The 16,300-nt window shown below is 45.3% G+C and overlaps 1 protein-coding gene across 1 annotated transcript; it reads left to right on the top strand.

Moving 5' to 3' along the window:
• Nucleotides 1–7,290: 7,290 nt before the first annotated feature.
• On the top strand, nt 7,291–15,399 carry LOC135240804 (cysteine/serine-rich nuclear protein 3-like). Its single transcript, XM_064310744.1, has 3 exons — nt 7,291–8,907; nt 9,234–9,530; nt 10,681–15,399. The coding sequence occupies exons 1-3, from the start codon at nt 8,677–8,679 to the stop codon at nt 11,785–11,787; spliced, it is 1,635 nt and encodes a 544-aa protein (XP_064166814.1). The 5' UTR covers nt 7,291–8,676; the 3' UTR covers nt 11,788–15,399.
• Nucleotides 15,400–16,300: the final 901 nt, after the last annotated feature.

Below are 16,300 nucleotides of genomic sequence, written 5' to 3'. Positions count from 1 at the left end.
GAGTGATTGTGTATGTGCATGTGGACACATGGTTATGTGCTTCCATACATAATACATGATAAGAATTATTGGTACCATCATAAGGAAAACGTGACATTTCAGTCTTCAGACTATGTAATCTTGTAATTTTGTTGTGTAATTTGAATCGGTAAGGTACATTTTAAATATCCATAGTTTGAACAGGGAACCTTGCGGTTGCTTGATGTTCAATTGTGGAATTGCTTTCACTAATGGTGCAAGTATACTATAGTTGTCATGGAAACCATTTTGGTTATCAAAGCAAAGCACAGCCAGTGCCTTGGGCTACGAACACAAATGGGTTTTCAACAAGGGGCCCTGATCACGATCATTATGGAGTCATAGAACTATATTTCGCAGCCAGACAGACTGCATTATTTCTGTCTTTCTTTGCCTTTCTGCATACTTTGCCTGTGTTTGAAGATCAATAACAGTCCCAGGTACGCTGGCAAAATGTCTAGGGGTAATTGGTAATTTGAGGTCTATGGAACATTATGTGAGAGGAATAGGCACTGAGGACTCTTATAAAACTAATTAATAAATCCATTTTTTGTACACATGAACCAAGTCAGTGTAACTGTTGCAGACAGAGAACCAGCTTATTAATATAATTCACATTTAATTAGGATATAAGAACAATTCAAACAGTAAATCTGTTGATACATAAGAAATAATGAAACAGGAAAACATATTAGCCTTGGAATTTCAGCTGACAATTTTTTGTACCGTATGTGGTCTTAATACAGAATTATTAGTGAACATCATTGTCGATTCATAATTACGGCTGTACACGTCAGACGGTTCTACACAGTACTTTCATACGTTCCATACGGCTGTTGATTCATATTCACAGGAAATATCATATACGAATTAGCGTAGGAAATGATTCTGGCGCCTCATTTAAAGATTTCTCATCTACCGCGCGCTCCAACAGAAAGCCTTCGACCCAGCGATTATTTACCAGTCCGACGGCCCCCTGTCTGCAGGAGCCAAGCCGCCTGGGAGCGGTTTCCTTAAACAGCTGATGACCATGTTAGGCATCGTGCCGCGCTCCTGCCGTTAGCAACCGGCCGGTCAGCGCCAGCGCGTGACCGCGGATTGACTCACAGAGACCGTCCCTCTCGGCAGGTTCATTTGCTTCGGTTTCTACAGTTCTCTCCGCGCTCTACGGGAAACGGCGCTGCCTTCTCTAATCAACTGACAGCGGGGAGCTGTTTCCACGGGAGCGGTGCTCCCCTGAATGGAACTCCCAAACAAGCAGTTTTGGCAGATACCGTACCGAACGCTGACATGTTAAGCTGCGCCCTGAGTCCCCCCCCCCCTCTCTCTTGAGCTTTTCTATTTCTGCTTGAAGTAATACAAAAGTCCCAGTCGTGCGGTTGCTACTAGTATTATAAAGAGCCAAGACTTAGGAATGATAAGGTTATAACATTTGTTTTCAATTATAGGTAAATGTAAATATATGTATATACTAGTGAAAACACACTACTATTACTACTTCTACTACAACAACTACTACTACTACTAAAATAATGATAATTAATGATAATCAGAATAATAACAATAATGATTATTTTATTAGTAATGTTCTTTCGTACAGGTTCATGTACAACAGTATTGTATCTTGTATGCAAAATAATCATGTCTTTTGGAAACTGGGAGGTAAAAGCAGTGTTCCTTCCTGGTAACAAAATTGATCGCGTCTAGGGGACTAATGTGTCTCTCCTGCTCTAGTTTATAGCTCTGTAGACACAATACAATCTAACTGCAGCGTGTTTATGCTGATCTTTTGCATGCTGTCTTCACATTTAAGTCAGTGGCCACTGAGACAACAGTAATTTTTGAGAAATCTTAAAAACTTGAAACACTTGCTTCATTCTGTTTCTCAAAATACAGGAAAACAAGCAATGTAGTTTAAACTGCAGCAGAGCCTTGGCTAAATTCACGGAATTAAAAAGATCAGATAACCAGAAGTGCTTGTTGAGCTGAATATCTGAAGTGTCTCTGACAGTCAGATTTTTAATTAGAACGACCCTATTTAACACCCATTACATTTACCGTCATATCTTTCCATGTACAGTATTTCAGATCGTTCCTGATTTCTGTATGTGTTTGTTCACTTTAATTTAGCATGCCAAACAGCTTTTGTATATCGCATTGTGAATATTCAGTCTGCTTATTTTAATCTGCAGAATCAGAATGGAAACAGCATATAAGATCACAGGAAGTGAATGGAGCACAGTAGACCGTATGATGCAGAGCGGGGGGGGGGGGCAGCCACCCATGAGCTAAGAGAGAGAGAAAATGAACAAAGTAACATAGTCCTAACCAGAAAAATTGTATATATAATAATAATAATAATAATAATAATAATAATAATAATAATAATAATAATAAAAAATGATTTATTTCTATTTATTATTTTTTTACAAGTATTTGGTGTTTATTGTATATCTTGTTGCTTTGTGAACAATGGCTGATTCCCATTCATGCCAATAAAGCCATTTGAATTGGAATTTGAGAGAGAGAGAGAGAGAGAGAGAGAGACAGGGGAGAGAGAGAGAGAGACTTGAGAGCGCCATGGAAACACAATATTTCCATAAGCCCGGCGCCCACGGGGAGGCCTGTGTCCTAAATCTCTTCTGTTTCTAATGAAGTCGGCCGCTGTGGAGGGAGGTGCTGAGCGAGGGCCTGCTACCTGGCACTGACGCAGCCAGCCAATCTGTACCGAGGAGATCGGGCCCGGCGCGCCCCCCCCCCTCACCCCACCCCCCCCCCCTCCCCGCTTGGACACGGTCCATTTGAAAGCGCTCACATTGTTTACCCAGGACTTATCTGCGGTGACTCACCGTGTCTGTCCGGGCCCGTGCCGAGCGGGGAGCCCGTGTGTGACTAAACCGCTTTATTTTCACACGCACCTCACTGCTTCGCCGCGCGACCGAGCGGGTTATCAATTTCACGCCCTCACACTGTAAGAGCTGCTGGATTTATTATTCATATTCATCTCTCTCTCTCCCTCTGTCACTCCCACACATACACACACAGAGTATACACGGGGTATACCCAGATATACTGTCCTTATCTTATTCTGAGCCTGTGCTGGTGTTAATATCCAGTCGTGTCCATTTGAGGAAATGCAGTTTGAGCATATGCGGTTGTGTATAATGATTATTGGTAAACACAGAAGTGCACCCACGCGCATGCACGCACACAAACATAGACACGAACACACACACGCGTGTGCCCACATGCACGCACACACACACACACACGCGTGTGCGCACACACACACATGCAATCACACGCGTGTGCACACACACACACAAACAAATCTGCCGTTTAGAGGGGTCAAAGTGGCTTTTTATAAGGCCCATTGTTGGGGCGCGCTGAGAGAAGGAACTTCACTGGTCACTCAATTAAACGTGACAGAGCGGGCTTCCCGAGCGTGAGGGATCCCTCACAATTAGCAGCCTCTCTCCTCCTGGCCTGCAGCCTTCTACGGCTCGCCGATCAATCGCCTGAGGAATGACGGTGAAGTGGAAGGAGGTGGGGGGGGGGGGGTAGGGGGGTCTCCGGGAGTCTGTACTAATTGGGCGCGCTGAGGGTAGCGGCGGGTGCCAGCTGGGCGCTAAACAATGTTTCCCCTTGTGCGCTAACAGGTGCGGCCGGTCGCCATGAGCGGAATACTAAAGAGGAAGTTCCAGGAGGTGGACGGCGCGTCGCCCTGCCCGTCCTCGCGGGAGTCAGATGACGAGGCCTGCAGCGGCGAGAGCGGGGACAGCAGCGACAGCTTCAACCCTCCGGCCGGCGCTGGAGCGCTTCCTCCCCTACGGTGAGCTGTAGGCAGCCCTTCATACACCGCCTGAACCACACCGCAGCCCCATCGCGAATTGGTCCGCTTTCCCGTGATGGCCCCTTCGCCTTGGGGTACATGGTGTTCATGGTAGGCATTGCACAAGGCTAGCTAGCGAAATACTATTTTTCAACTCGCACGTGAACACACTCACAAACGCATCTAGGGTTACGCTCTGTTCTCCAAAATTTGATCGTGCAAGAGTAATTATTTTTTCGCGACGTAGCACATTGTGTCGTCTCGTCAGGGGCGTAGGTTTTTAACTAGCAGTAGCATATAGGTTAGTCAGTCTCTGATATCGATGTAGCTAAGGCTAGTGGTCAGTCTAGGATCTTACTATGGAGGCAGCTTTTCATTACTGTTCCTCTGTGAATTTATTTAGCAGCAGTCAATGATAAATTTACATTTTTTTGTGCTGGAAATCGTTACCTTAAATTTGGTCGAAAACGAGGGCTAAGGCGAGACCGGATGGGGTGTTTCCTTGGTGGTAATGTTTTACTGTGGTGGTAGGAGTGAACCAGCACTGGTGTATGCAGCTGTTAATTTAGCCAGAATAATTACGTGTAGCAATATCTCCACATTCCACACCCTTCAGGAATGGCGTTGTACACTCTTACTTTAAATTGTGTCCAGAATTCAATGTCTCAGCAGTCTTGCTCCCAACCCATGTAAAACTTGAATATTTTACCAGTAGCTGTATTACGGTATTGCCAAGTGGCTGTAATGTCTTTGGTGAAGCTGGCTCCGTTGTACTTGTCTTACCTAGATGAGCAGTAGATTGCCCGGGAGCAGAGAAAGATTGCGGCGGCAGAGTGTTGACAGGGTTATTATCTCCACCTCTGCACGCTGCGTGTTGAGTCAGCCCTGATGAAGCCCGGCAGTGACGGAGTGACGGAGTGCCGAGCCGCGGAGGCCCGCTTTAATAAAGCGGAGGAGCGAGGAGCGCAGCCTCTCATTAGGAGACGCATCAGTGAGCAGAGCCAGATAAATGAGCCTCTGCTCGCAGCCCACGGGCTGGAGTCCTGCACAGGGCCCAGGAAATGAAGACTTTCTGAAAGGGGCTCGGCTGGCTAAAGCTGTTGTTCTCACACCCCTCTTTAAATAGCCCCTGGTCCTCTTTGCACCTCCAGCAGCAATGGCCTTTCAGTCATGTTCTCCAAAGGCAAATAAAGGAGGACCTCTGTCTGTGAATAAAACAACTCTTTTCTCCAGCCATTACATACCCCTCCCCCCCCCAAGCTCTGATTGGCGGTCCGCTCACCCAATCCGGTCCCTCGGTCTCGCGCTCTTGTCTGGCTGCTGCTCTTCCAGGCTTCCCGCAGGGCTGTGTGTCTGTTCCTGCTGATAACGACAGACAGAACGCGGGGATTAGAGCGCTCGAGTCCGCCCGGCGCAGACGTGCGTGGTACAGCGCCCCTCCCGCCCAAACCCCCCCGGCCCCCGCCCCATTCCCCAATAAAGACGCCTTGCGGAGAGACACGCGTTTCTCCGAAAGATACCGTCTCTACCACCGCCGCCTCAAAGGAAGTTCCCCCTCTCGTAAATCGGCGCGTCCACTGCCCCGCACGGGCATGCGTGCTTCCGGAATAAGTTTCCGCCCCCGGGCAGAGTTTTTTGCAGGAAACGCTGAGTCCGGGCAGCTGTGTTTAAGCCTAATGCAATTTAAATTTGAGACCCCGGCGTGGGAGCCGGCGGGCTCCGGAGAACGATTGCGTAGGCGGGCGCCTGAGACACTAAGCCGCCTCGGGTTTGACTCAAACGCCGCGGAGCCGTGCAGAGTTCTTTTGAGACCACTGTCATGGCAACATCCCGTTCTAATTGTTTGCAGAGTTATATTAAGGCACGCATTATGAACCTAATGGTCGGCAATAAATCTGATTATAATACACACATGAAATGACTCCTGCTTTAAGAATTGCACAAGGAGTAGAATTCATAAGGTACCCATGGAGTACCTGGAAATGCATTCCCAAGGCCCATACTTGGCAATAATTAGTTTTACTTTTCATAAACAGTTATGTGTACTCATTGAATCTATTAGCTTTACAATGCAAAAAGGCAGCTTTAAATTGTTTTTGCAAGCCCGACCCCAGTGCAGTGTATCTGAAGAGAAACATGTTTTCAATAAATAAAAATTCCAAGTTACTCACACATAAAAAACACTGTCTATAAGTCATTCATTCAAACGTGCAAAATGTATTGGCTGTATCTCAGAGCACACAAATTAAACAAGCTGTATTCAAAAGCAGTGCTACCTAATGTTTCCCAAATTATTTCAAGTAACTTAGCCCCGTGTTTTTCCATCTTACCATTTGAAGAGAATGTGGTCATTTGACGTTTTCATCTGTTGACATGAGGTCAGAAGTTACAGAAAGGAATGGTTTTAAGGGGCTGAGAGTCTGTGGTCATTGTGGTTATTTCTGTGGGGAACCCTGAAAAGTGCCAAACTCTCGGTGCTGTATAGGTATGGGGCATGCCGCCCTGCCAAGGCGTAACTTGGCGGGATGGCATACCTTCCTAATATTTGGATGAGTCATGAGATGTTCTCCAGGCGGTCACTGCTATGGGAGACTAGTCCCTCTGTGATTCGGAGGTTACTGCTATGGGAGACTAGTCCCTCTGTGATTCTGAGGTCACTGCTATGGGAGACTAGTCCCTCTGTGATTCGGAGGTTACTGCTATGGGAGACTAGTCCCTCTGTGATTCGGAGGTCACTGCTATGGGAGACTAGTCCCTCTGTGATTCTGAGGTCGTCGCTATGGGAGACTAGTCTCTCTGTGAGCGGAGGTCACCGCTATGGGAGACTAGTCCCTCTGTGATTCTAAGGTCACCGCTATGGGAGACTAGTCCCTCTGTGATTTGGAAGTCACTGCTATGGGAGACTAGTCCCTCTGTGAGTGGAGGTCACCGCTATGGGAGACTAGTCCCTCTGTGATTTGGAGGTCACTGCTATGGGAGACTAGTCCCTCTGTGATTTGGAGGTCACTGCTATGGGAGACTAGTCCCTCTATGACCGGAGGTCACTGCTATGGGAGACTAGTCCCTCTGTGATTTGGAGGTCACTGCTATGGGAGACTAGTCCCTCTGTGATTCTGAGGTCACTGCTATGGGAGACTAGTCCCACTGTGATTTGGAGGTCACCGCTATGGGAGACTAGTCCCTCTGTGATTCAGAGGTCACCGCTATGAGAGACTAGTCTGTCTGTGATTTGGAGGTCACCGCTATGGGAGACTAGTCCCTTGAGGGTCTGCTATGGGAGTAGTCCTCTGGAGGGTCACTGCTATGGGAGACTAGTCCCTCTATGAGCGGAGGTCCTGCTAGTGGGAGACTAGTCCTCTGTGAGTGGGTCACTGCTATGGGAGACTAGTCCCTCTTGATGGAGGTACGCTATGGGAGACTAGTCTGTCTGTGAGCGGAGGTCACTGCTATGGGAGACTAGTCCCTCTGTGATTCTGAGGTCACTGCTATGGGAGACTAGTCCCTCTATGAGCGGAGGTCACTGCTATGGGAGACTAGTCTGTCTGTGAGCGGAGGTCACTGCTATGGGAGACTAGTCTGTCTGTGAGCGGAGGTCACCGCAGGTCCTCGTAACATTAGTTCTCAGCGTGTTTTCCTCGTGGCTCCTCAGCTGTCTGAACCAGCTGGTTCCCATTTATTCTGTTTGTCTGACATCAAGAGCAGCGACGGGGGCTCGGTAAAACGCTTTCTCTCCTGACCCAAGCCGGGAAGAGGGGCATTCATGCTTCGTGTTGACAGCCCTTTTTTTCCCCTTTTGAAGGAGTATAGAAAAAAGGAGAATTTACCGCTCACTGAGCCCAGTGAATATTAAACGGAATGTACACAATGCAAGTAGCAAATGAGCACTTGGAGTACAATGACTAGATACCATGCAGCAATATAAATATTCTAAAGGGATATAGAGTTGTAAATACAATTGTAAGCAGTAATCCAAAGTGTACCGAATTCAGTATGAATCTGAATTACTTGCTGCCAACAATTTTTACTGTTAAAAAATATGGTTTTCTTGGGCTGCTGGGTGGCTCACTGGGTTAAGGCACCGTTCTCTGGTGAATGGATGAGCCCTAGGGTCTCAGATCAAATCTGGACTGTCCCACGGGACGACGTGTAATTAGCGATAGCATTGCCCAGGGATGGCAATGTTCAGTTGTGTGAAGGCCTGTGTTTCATCGCTCTCTAGCGACCCCTGCTGGTTGATTGAGGGCTACTTGCCAAAGCCACACAGGAAATGTGTTCCTCTGACTCTGCTCTGTGGATAGCTGGCAGGCTGGAGACACCGTGCATTTCGGAGAAGAACCACGGCTGTCTATGCCCACTTCAACAGCTGGGGTCGCCCCATGTACACAGCTGTAAATATTTAATTTGCCATTTTCAAATTAAAGTGGGAATTTGATATGCCAAGTTTTAAAAATACATAATACGACAAATTAACAAAATATCAGTGGATAATGGACGTATTTCTTGTGAGTGACGGTGAGCATGTTTATTGTGGATGGTGGACAGTCAAAAAGGGGTGATGAGCGAAGTCAGTGCAGGAATTAAGAATGTAGGGTATTAATGAATGGACACATTTCTTTTGCTGGCTTTGTTTTGACTCTACTGCCATCTATATGTCGGAGGAGTCATTTCACCCCTTTGTTCAAAATCACCTAACGATCCTGCCGTTCACTGCACCCCCCTGATTTGGTTAAAGCAGACTTATTTGGTTAACAAAGCAAGGCCGCTGACCGGAAAACCCCGTGCCTTATCTCGGCTCAGCCGCGTCGATCCTGAAGCGGGAGAAGCGCATGAGGCGGAGGAACGTCCACTTCGAGAAGGTGACGGTGTACTACTTCAGCCGGCGCCAGGGCTTCACCAGCGTGCCCAGCCAGGGCGGCAGCAGCCTGGGCATGGCCAGCCGCCACAGCTGCGTCCGCCAGTACACCCTGGGCGAGTTCGCCCTGGAGCAGAAGAGGATCCACAGGGACATGCTCAGGGACCACCTGAAGGAGGAGAAGCTCAACTCTATTAAACTCAAGGTAGGGTGGCAGTGTAGTGTAATGGGTAAGGAGTTCCTCTGGATAAGAAATGCCTGTAGTGTAATGTAATCAGCATTAACTGAACTTATACAAAGTTATATATGAATTCAAGGTGAATGCAGCTGTACTTGATCAGAATGAAGTTGATTTAACCTCAAAGTTTTGACTGTGGATAAAATGCCTGCTAAATGCCTGTAATGTAATGGACAAATCAGAGCCAAGTATATTTTGTGACTATTTCCAGCTGTGTGTGACTGTTTTTGAGACTTTTCATGTTGCTCACCCTTCCTGCTGCAGTCGAGAGAATTTGATCCTCCTCTTTTCAGCTGACGAAGAACGGCACGGTGGACTCGGAGGAAGCCAGCGTGCTGACGGTGGACGACATCTCGGACGACGACATCGACCTGGACAACGCGGAGGTGGACGAGTACTTCTTCCTGCAGCCGCTCACCACCAGGAAGCGGCGGGCCCTGCTGCGCTCATCCGGCGTGAAGAAGATCGACGTGGAGGAGAAGCACGAGCTGCGCACCATCCGCGTGTCACGGGAGGACTGCGGCTGCGACTGCAGGCTCTTCTGCGACCCCGAGACCTGCGCCTGCAGCCTGGCCGGGATCAAGTGCCAGGTGCGCGCCCCGAAAAAAACCACCTCCTCGTCCTGTCCTCCAAGAACATACATAGCATAGCATAACATAACAACATAACGTAACATAGCATAGCATAGCATAACATAACATAGCATAGCATAACATAACATAACGTAGCGTAGCGTAGCGTAACGTAACGTAACATAGCATAGCATACCATAACATAACATAATGTAACATAGCATAGCATAGCATACCATAGCATAACATAACGTAACATAGCATAGGATAGCATACCATAACATAACATAACATAACATAACATAACATAACATAACATAACGTAACATAGCATAGCATAACATAACAACATAACGTAACATAGCATAGCATAGCATAAATAACGTGCATAGCATAGCATAACATAACATAACAACATAACGTAACATAGCATAGCATAATATAACATAACATAGCATAGCATAGCATAGCATACCGTAGCACAACATAATGATGAGAACAGGCCATTCAGCACCAGCAATGCTTGCAATTTTCCTGACTAAATTGTACCTAGTGCTCTGATTACCTACAGACTAGATAGTATCTAACAGTGTATCAAGCCTAGTTTTGAAAACCCCCAGAGTTTCTGCCTCTACTATGTGACCTAGCTGGCTATTCCACACATTGACTACTCTCTGCGGGAAAAAAATTCTTCCTAATATCTATACAGAATTTACCTTTTACTAATTTCAATTTATGCCCCCTCATTCTACTAATAGAACTCAGCCTGAAGAATGTCTTGTAGTTCACTTTATTAATCCCCTTTATGAATTTAAAAGCTTCAATCAAACCATCCATAAGTCTGCTTTTACTAAGCTTGAAGAGATTAAGCATTTTAAGTGTTTCCTCATAGCTTTTGTCATTCATCTCCGGTAACACTTTACAGTAAGTTGCAGCTATACCTATGTAGTTAAACTGCAACTAATCTGGTAACAATAATAATGTTGTTAATGACGTACCCTAGCTGCCTTCCCCACAAGCAAGTATAAGACCCTTGTCGCTGGAACTGTATGCTGAACACTTGAACTGTATGCTGAACACTGAAATTGTATGCTGAATTGTATGCTGCAAACCCCTGGCGGAGACGCCGTTTGATTCGTCAGTAAGCATCTCGGTCTGGTGTTTTCAGGTGGACCGCATGTCCTTTCCCTGCGGCTGCTCCAAGGAGGGCTGCAGCAACACTGCCGGCAGAATCGAGTTCAACCCCATCCGGGTGCGGACTCACTTCCTGCACACCATCATGAAGCTGGAGCTGGAGAAGAGCCGCGAGCTGCACAAGGACTCCGCCCCCAACGGTTACCCGGGAGACGGCGGCCCCCTGGCGCACGCCCAGCGGGGCCTGGAGTACCCGCTGGCGGACGGGGTCCCGCAGGCCGCCCTCATGCGCCTGCAGGCCGCCGAGGAGATGGACGAGCCCGTCGAGGAGGAGGAAGAGGAGGAGGACGAGGATGACGACGACGAGGAGGACGACGATGACGAGGAGGACGACGGAGACGAGGACGAAGAGGACGGCGACAGCCTGTGCAGCGGCCTCACCGACTCCAGCACCCAGAGCCTGGCCGCCAGCGACACCGAGGAAGACGAGGACGACGAGGACAGGTCGGACGACCCGGAGGACCGGGTCAGCATGCCCCCGGTGTCCCACACCGAGGTGGTGCCCCTCTCGTCCGTGCTCTGTTTCTCCGAGGCGGCGGCGCGCGACGGCCGCGCTAACGGCTACTTCGCCGGCCCCTCCGCCGACTATTACCCCATGCAGAACTCCGGCGCTGCCGCGGTCGCCGTCAACGGCTGCCGAACCCCCGAGCCCTACGCCGAGGCCTCGCCTTTCCGCGACAGAGCCGCCAGCCGCGGCGACTCCGCGCCCCCCCTCGGCCCCTTCGACGCCGGCTCGGAGCAGTACGCCGCCTTCTCCGGGCGGCCCGAGGAACAGTACGCCGCCCACCACTTCCCTCCGGCCAACGGGGGGCCCTCCGTCGTCCTCCACTGCGCGCCCGACCAGGAGAGCAACGTCCAGCCCAGCGGGGTCTACGGCGAGGAGCCCGGCGTCCGCTCCAAGATGGAGTTCCAGAACTACTTGAACAATAACTCGCAGGGCCGCTACGCCGGCGACGGGAACTGCTTCGTGTCCGCGCAGCCCGAGGACGGCTCCAGCGGCCTGTCCGGCAGCTCCTCTTTGACAGAGGGCAAGAAGAACCATCTGTCTCTAGAGAGCTTTCCAAAAGTCACGCCGGTTTAAGTGTGCCCCGGCCATTTTAGGAATATTGGTTTAATCAATTTAAGTGAACAATCGAAGGTAATGATCGTGTGATTAAACGATGCGATTTGCGGGGAAGTATGAATCTGGCATTTACCTAAATTTCAGTTCATTTTATTTGTATAGCGCTTTTTACAGATACTGACACAAAGATGATTTACAGAGAAAATGGAGAAAAGAATAGGGATCATTTTTTTCGTTTGTTGGAAGCAAATGGAAGCTTACTTGAAAATTTCATTTTTAAATGTTTGCCTGTTTTACATGATGGTTCAAGCTCCAAACACATTTTTCCTTTTGGAACAACGATTTAAAATGCAAAATGAGAACCAATAAATACAAATTGTGAGCTTTAGGGCAGTTTAATGTAAGTATCTCAAAGGAAAGCAATCTCAAAACAAAAGTTCTAGTTTTAAGTAAATATTGTTGATAGGACTTTTATATGTCCACGTGTCAGTGTGTTGAAAAAAGTATCGTTGCAGTGTATTTATGGGTTAATGAAGTGTATGTAAAAATATACATTTTGATAATGAAAAGCATGTTATTTTTGAGCTTGATGACATTTATGACATTGACAATATGGGTTTATATAAATCTGTATCAATGTACTGTACAATATTTTAGCCGTTGTCACATCTACTGTGTGCTTTTCTATCGTTTGTAAAAGCATGAAACTGGCACTGAATATTTTGGTTGTCATTTGCTTTTGGCTAAAATGCCAGAAGCACAAATCGATCTGATACATTAATTTAAAAAAACAAAGATACACAACTTGCACTTTTCTATGCTTGCATCTGAGAGGGGGCAGTTGCCATGTAATTTTCTTAAAGTACTTGAACCATGATGAAATTTGTTGACCACAGGTGTAATTTAACTTGATTTTCAGCGTCTCTTCTAATGTTTATTTTTCATGAATTTGCTTAGATCATTTCTAAAGGCAATGTAAAAATGTGTTTGCTATGGCAACATGAAAGAATGACAGAAAGCTGTAAAAAAAAAGGATTAATTTCCAGCAATCACTTTTTGATATAGCCTTATTGTACATTATCATATAAAGCGAGAACACTGATTCTCAATCATGGCATTTTGACACACATTAAGGGCATTGTGATATATCATGAGAAATGCCAATGAACATGTATGTCAAATTGGAACTGAAATTAATATTTTCTGAAAGGGGAACATTTTTTCCAAAGTGGTTCCCTGGGATTGAAGTTTTATGCTCCAAGCACAAATCATTCATAGTGATTGACCACCGTAATGCTGATTTTCAAATGCCTGGTAAATCCAACCAATCATTTTACTGTTTTTTCCCCACCATAGAATGTGCCCTAAAAGTGTGCTGGAAGCAACCTCCTTCTATCAACGATAATACATCTTTTAGCTTAAGATGTGATGGGTCTTACACATATTAGCTACATTTGCAAGTTCTCTACAAGTACAGGGTATATTACCTGATAGGCCAAAATTCTGTCGGAACCAAAATTGAATTTGATGTTTGAATCAGTCGAGGTCATAAGCTGTTTAGATAAAACTGAATGGTTCACAAAAGGGCCAATAGCACTTTCTTGTGTATGGTACTTTGTGTATGAGAGCGATAAACTATAGTAGATTGAACATGGTTATTCATCGTAAGTGTTGTCATGAAGCCATGCAGTCCGCACTTGGAGAAAACATGGATGCTGTTTGTGTTCATACAAAGATGAAAGATTTAAACATAGGAAACGTATTTCTGAATAATTTAAATATCTATTCCTTGAGAGTGCAATAGCATCTGGAAAGAGAGTGCAATGAACAGCTATGTGATTGTTATGTTTACAATGGCTTTGACCGCACCACAAACACACATACATGCACTGTGTGTCTACACTGTAGTAACTTGAAATGAAAATGAGGTTTGCACACCGGACAAAAGTAAAAAAATAGAAAAAACAGGTGCTTGGAGAAAAGAGTAAATGTATTAAAAATATATGCTCCTGCACACTATCTTGCACTGACTCTCTTATTAAATAACAATAAATGTTTTGGGCACTTCGAAACGTTTGTTGTTATTTAATATAAGAGTTTGTGCAAGATACAGTGTGTGGGAGCATAACTTTAAAATATTTTTACAATGTAGTAAAATGGATTTTAAAAAGTATTTTCTACACCAAGGGCATTAGCACCATCTATATGTTGAGTGACGTCACACAGCAAAACAAATCTCCTTATTTCTGTGGCTTTTCCATTACTCTTGATATTATACAATCCTCAGATCATTTATCGTTTTCATCATCTGCACTTACAATGCCAAACAGATCATTGTTGACCAATCAGCATGTACTGTTATCAGTACTCTGTTTATCAGTTATGCCTAGCACACCCATTATGAACCCAACACCTTATGTGTGGCCTGCTCTGGAATTGGAGGAGAATATCACCATTTGTATGACCACCATATGATGACTGCAACACTTTCTGAGCATTTAAGCTTAGTTACAGTGCCACCTGCTGGTGAGCAGTACTATGAAGGTTTTAATTTCAAGGCATACAAAATCACCTACTGTATTTTTGTCAAAACACTATTTCTTTCTCTCTCTTGTGCTTCTGTCATTTGTCTTGATAGGTGTCAGTGGGTAGATCAGAACTTTCCTGACCTTGCTGCAGCACTGACCTCCTCAACTGCTTCTGTCTGTTGTGTACTTTACCTCTGGGTCTGTGCTCATGTCTTGGCTCTACACTTGGACACTTGGTTTCCACTTGCTATGCTATTGAATCGTATATTTTTCATTGGCTGTCGGCAGTTGTGCCATCATCATAGCCAGTGAAGCCCAACACTGGACATGATTATAGAAAATATTAACTCAGACACTTCCTGGCTATTCTTATAAAGTGGATGTGCTCCTGATATAAGTTCTAATATGCTGATTCATAGTACATACACCAAATTTCAAAAGGAATCCTCACAAAAAATTAGCTATTAAAAGAGCCTTTGACAGGTAAAATCACTGCACTGATGGTTTAAAGATTCCCACAAAACTGGCATCACTAAATATTTAATAAAATCTTAACTGCTCCACTGATTCTCTGATAAAGTATTACCATCATTACTTTTTCAAATAGATAAATTATGGTGGCATCTACATGTACTGCAGGGGTGAATGATTGGCATATACCTTTTAGGTTTGAGCCAAAAATATAAGAACTGGCAAACAGGGAGGTGGCATATGAGTCAGTGTTATTCTGCTGTATGTATAATTTCAGTATTTATTACAAATTATATTGAAACGGTGTATTTATTGTGGTTTATTGCAAAAGTATGTATTGGGGGGAAAAAAGGAGTTAAATTCAGTCTTAAATTGTTTCATAATAATTGTAACTCGACTAAATGTGCCTGTTGTGTTCAATTCAGCTTTGATCTGGTTGATCTAACCATGGAAATCAACACAAATGAAAAGATTCCAGATTCTTATTTGCACAAACATTTGCTAAATGGCTATTAAAATGTATTTTGATTTTTATCCCAATGAGAATGAGATCTGCAATGTTTAATTTAATTTAATTACATTTTTGTTTTCCACAAGTCCAGGCTTTTAAATAAATGAAAACAAATCTTGACGCTTGTTGACTTGTTCTTTGTTATTATGCATTCTTCAAGGTATTTTTTATGCAAGCTGAATTTACTCTACACAAGGGTAGGAAAATGATGCGGGTTTAACTGGTTGATTTATTTTATGTCGTCATGTTGCCAATGCAACATCAAATCGTGTTGGTGAGGAGACATTTACAGGTCTTAAAGTATAGGGAAATTTCTGAGCACATATGCCTTCTTCAGGCAAAAAACCTCATTATATTCCACCTCATCCCAAAGGTGCTCTATTGGATTGAAATCCGGGGACTGTACAAGCCACTTTAGTGAATCCCTACAGCAGGGGTGGCCAACTCTGGTCCTGGAGAGCCGCCGGGTCTGCTGGCTTTTGTTTTTACTCGGCACTTAATTGATCAATTAAAGCAGTTGATTACACAGTTAACTCACCTCACCTGGTTTCTTTTGTCTAAGTGGTCGTTGTATTTAAGGTGAAAACAAAAACCAGCAGACCCTGCGGCTCCCCAGGACCAGGGTTGGCCACCCCTGCTCTACAGGATGGCAGATCTCCAGGAACAGGTTTTCAAGGTTTGAAGCATTCTGCGTTCAGAGACACTCTTCTGCACAGCACTGTTGCAAACAGCTGTTATTTAAACATTTGTGGCCTTTCTGTTTGCTTGAACAAGACAGCCCTTTCTCCACTGACCTCTCTCATTAACAAGGTGTTTTTCCCCACAGAACTGCCACTCTCTGCATGTTTTCATTATCTCACTATTCTCTGTAAACTCTAGAGACTGCAATGTGTGAAAATCCCAGGAGGGCAGCTGTTTCCTGTTGGAACCACCATATCTGGCACCGACAATCCTTCACTATGCACTAGTAGTATTGGGCAGTTATATATACAGTACTTATATATACCTAGCCTACTAACTG

The sequence above is a fragment of the Anguilla rostrata genome, chromosome 15 (assembly GCF_018555375.3).
Source record: "Anguilla rostrata isolate EN2019 chromosome 15, ASM1855537v3, whole genome shotgun sequence".
NCBI classification, from domain to species: Eukaryota; Metazoa; Chordata; class Actinopteri; order Anguilliformes; family Anguillidae; genus Anguilla; species Anguilla rostrata.
The sequence above is the reverse complement of the archived record's forward strand: the minus strand, read 5'-3'. Positions and strand labels throughout refer to the sequence as shown.

Excerpts from the sequence above, each read along its gene's own strand:
- LOC135240804 (XM_064310744.1), top strand. The coding sequence starts at position 8,677 with ATGAGGCGGAGGAACGTCCACTTCGAGAAGGTGACGGTGTACTACTTC. Across the intron at positions 8,908-9,233 it reads TCAACTCTATTAAACTCAAG|CTGACGAAGAACGGCACGGT; the intron begins GTAGGGTGGCAG and ends TCCTCTTTTCAG. Across the intron at positions 9,531-10,680 it reads TGGCCGGGATCAAGTGCCAG|GTGGACCGCATGTCCTTTCC; the intron begins GTGCGCGCCCCG and ends TGGTGTTTTCAG.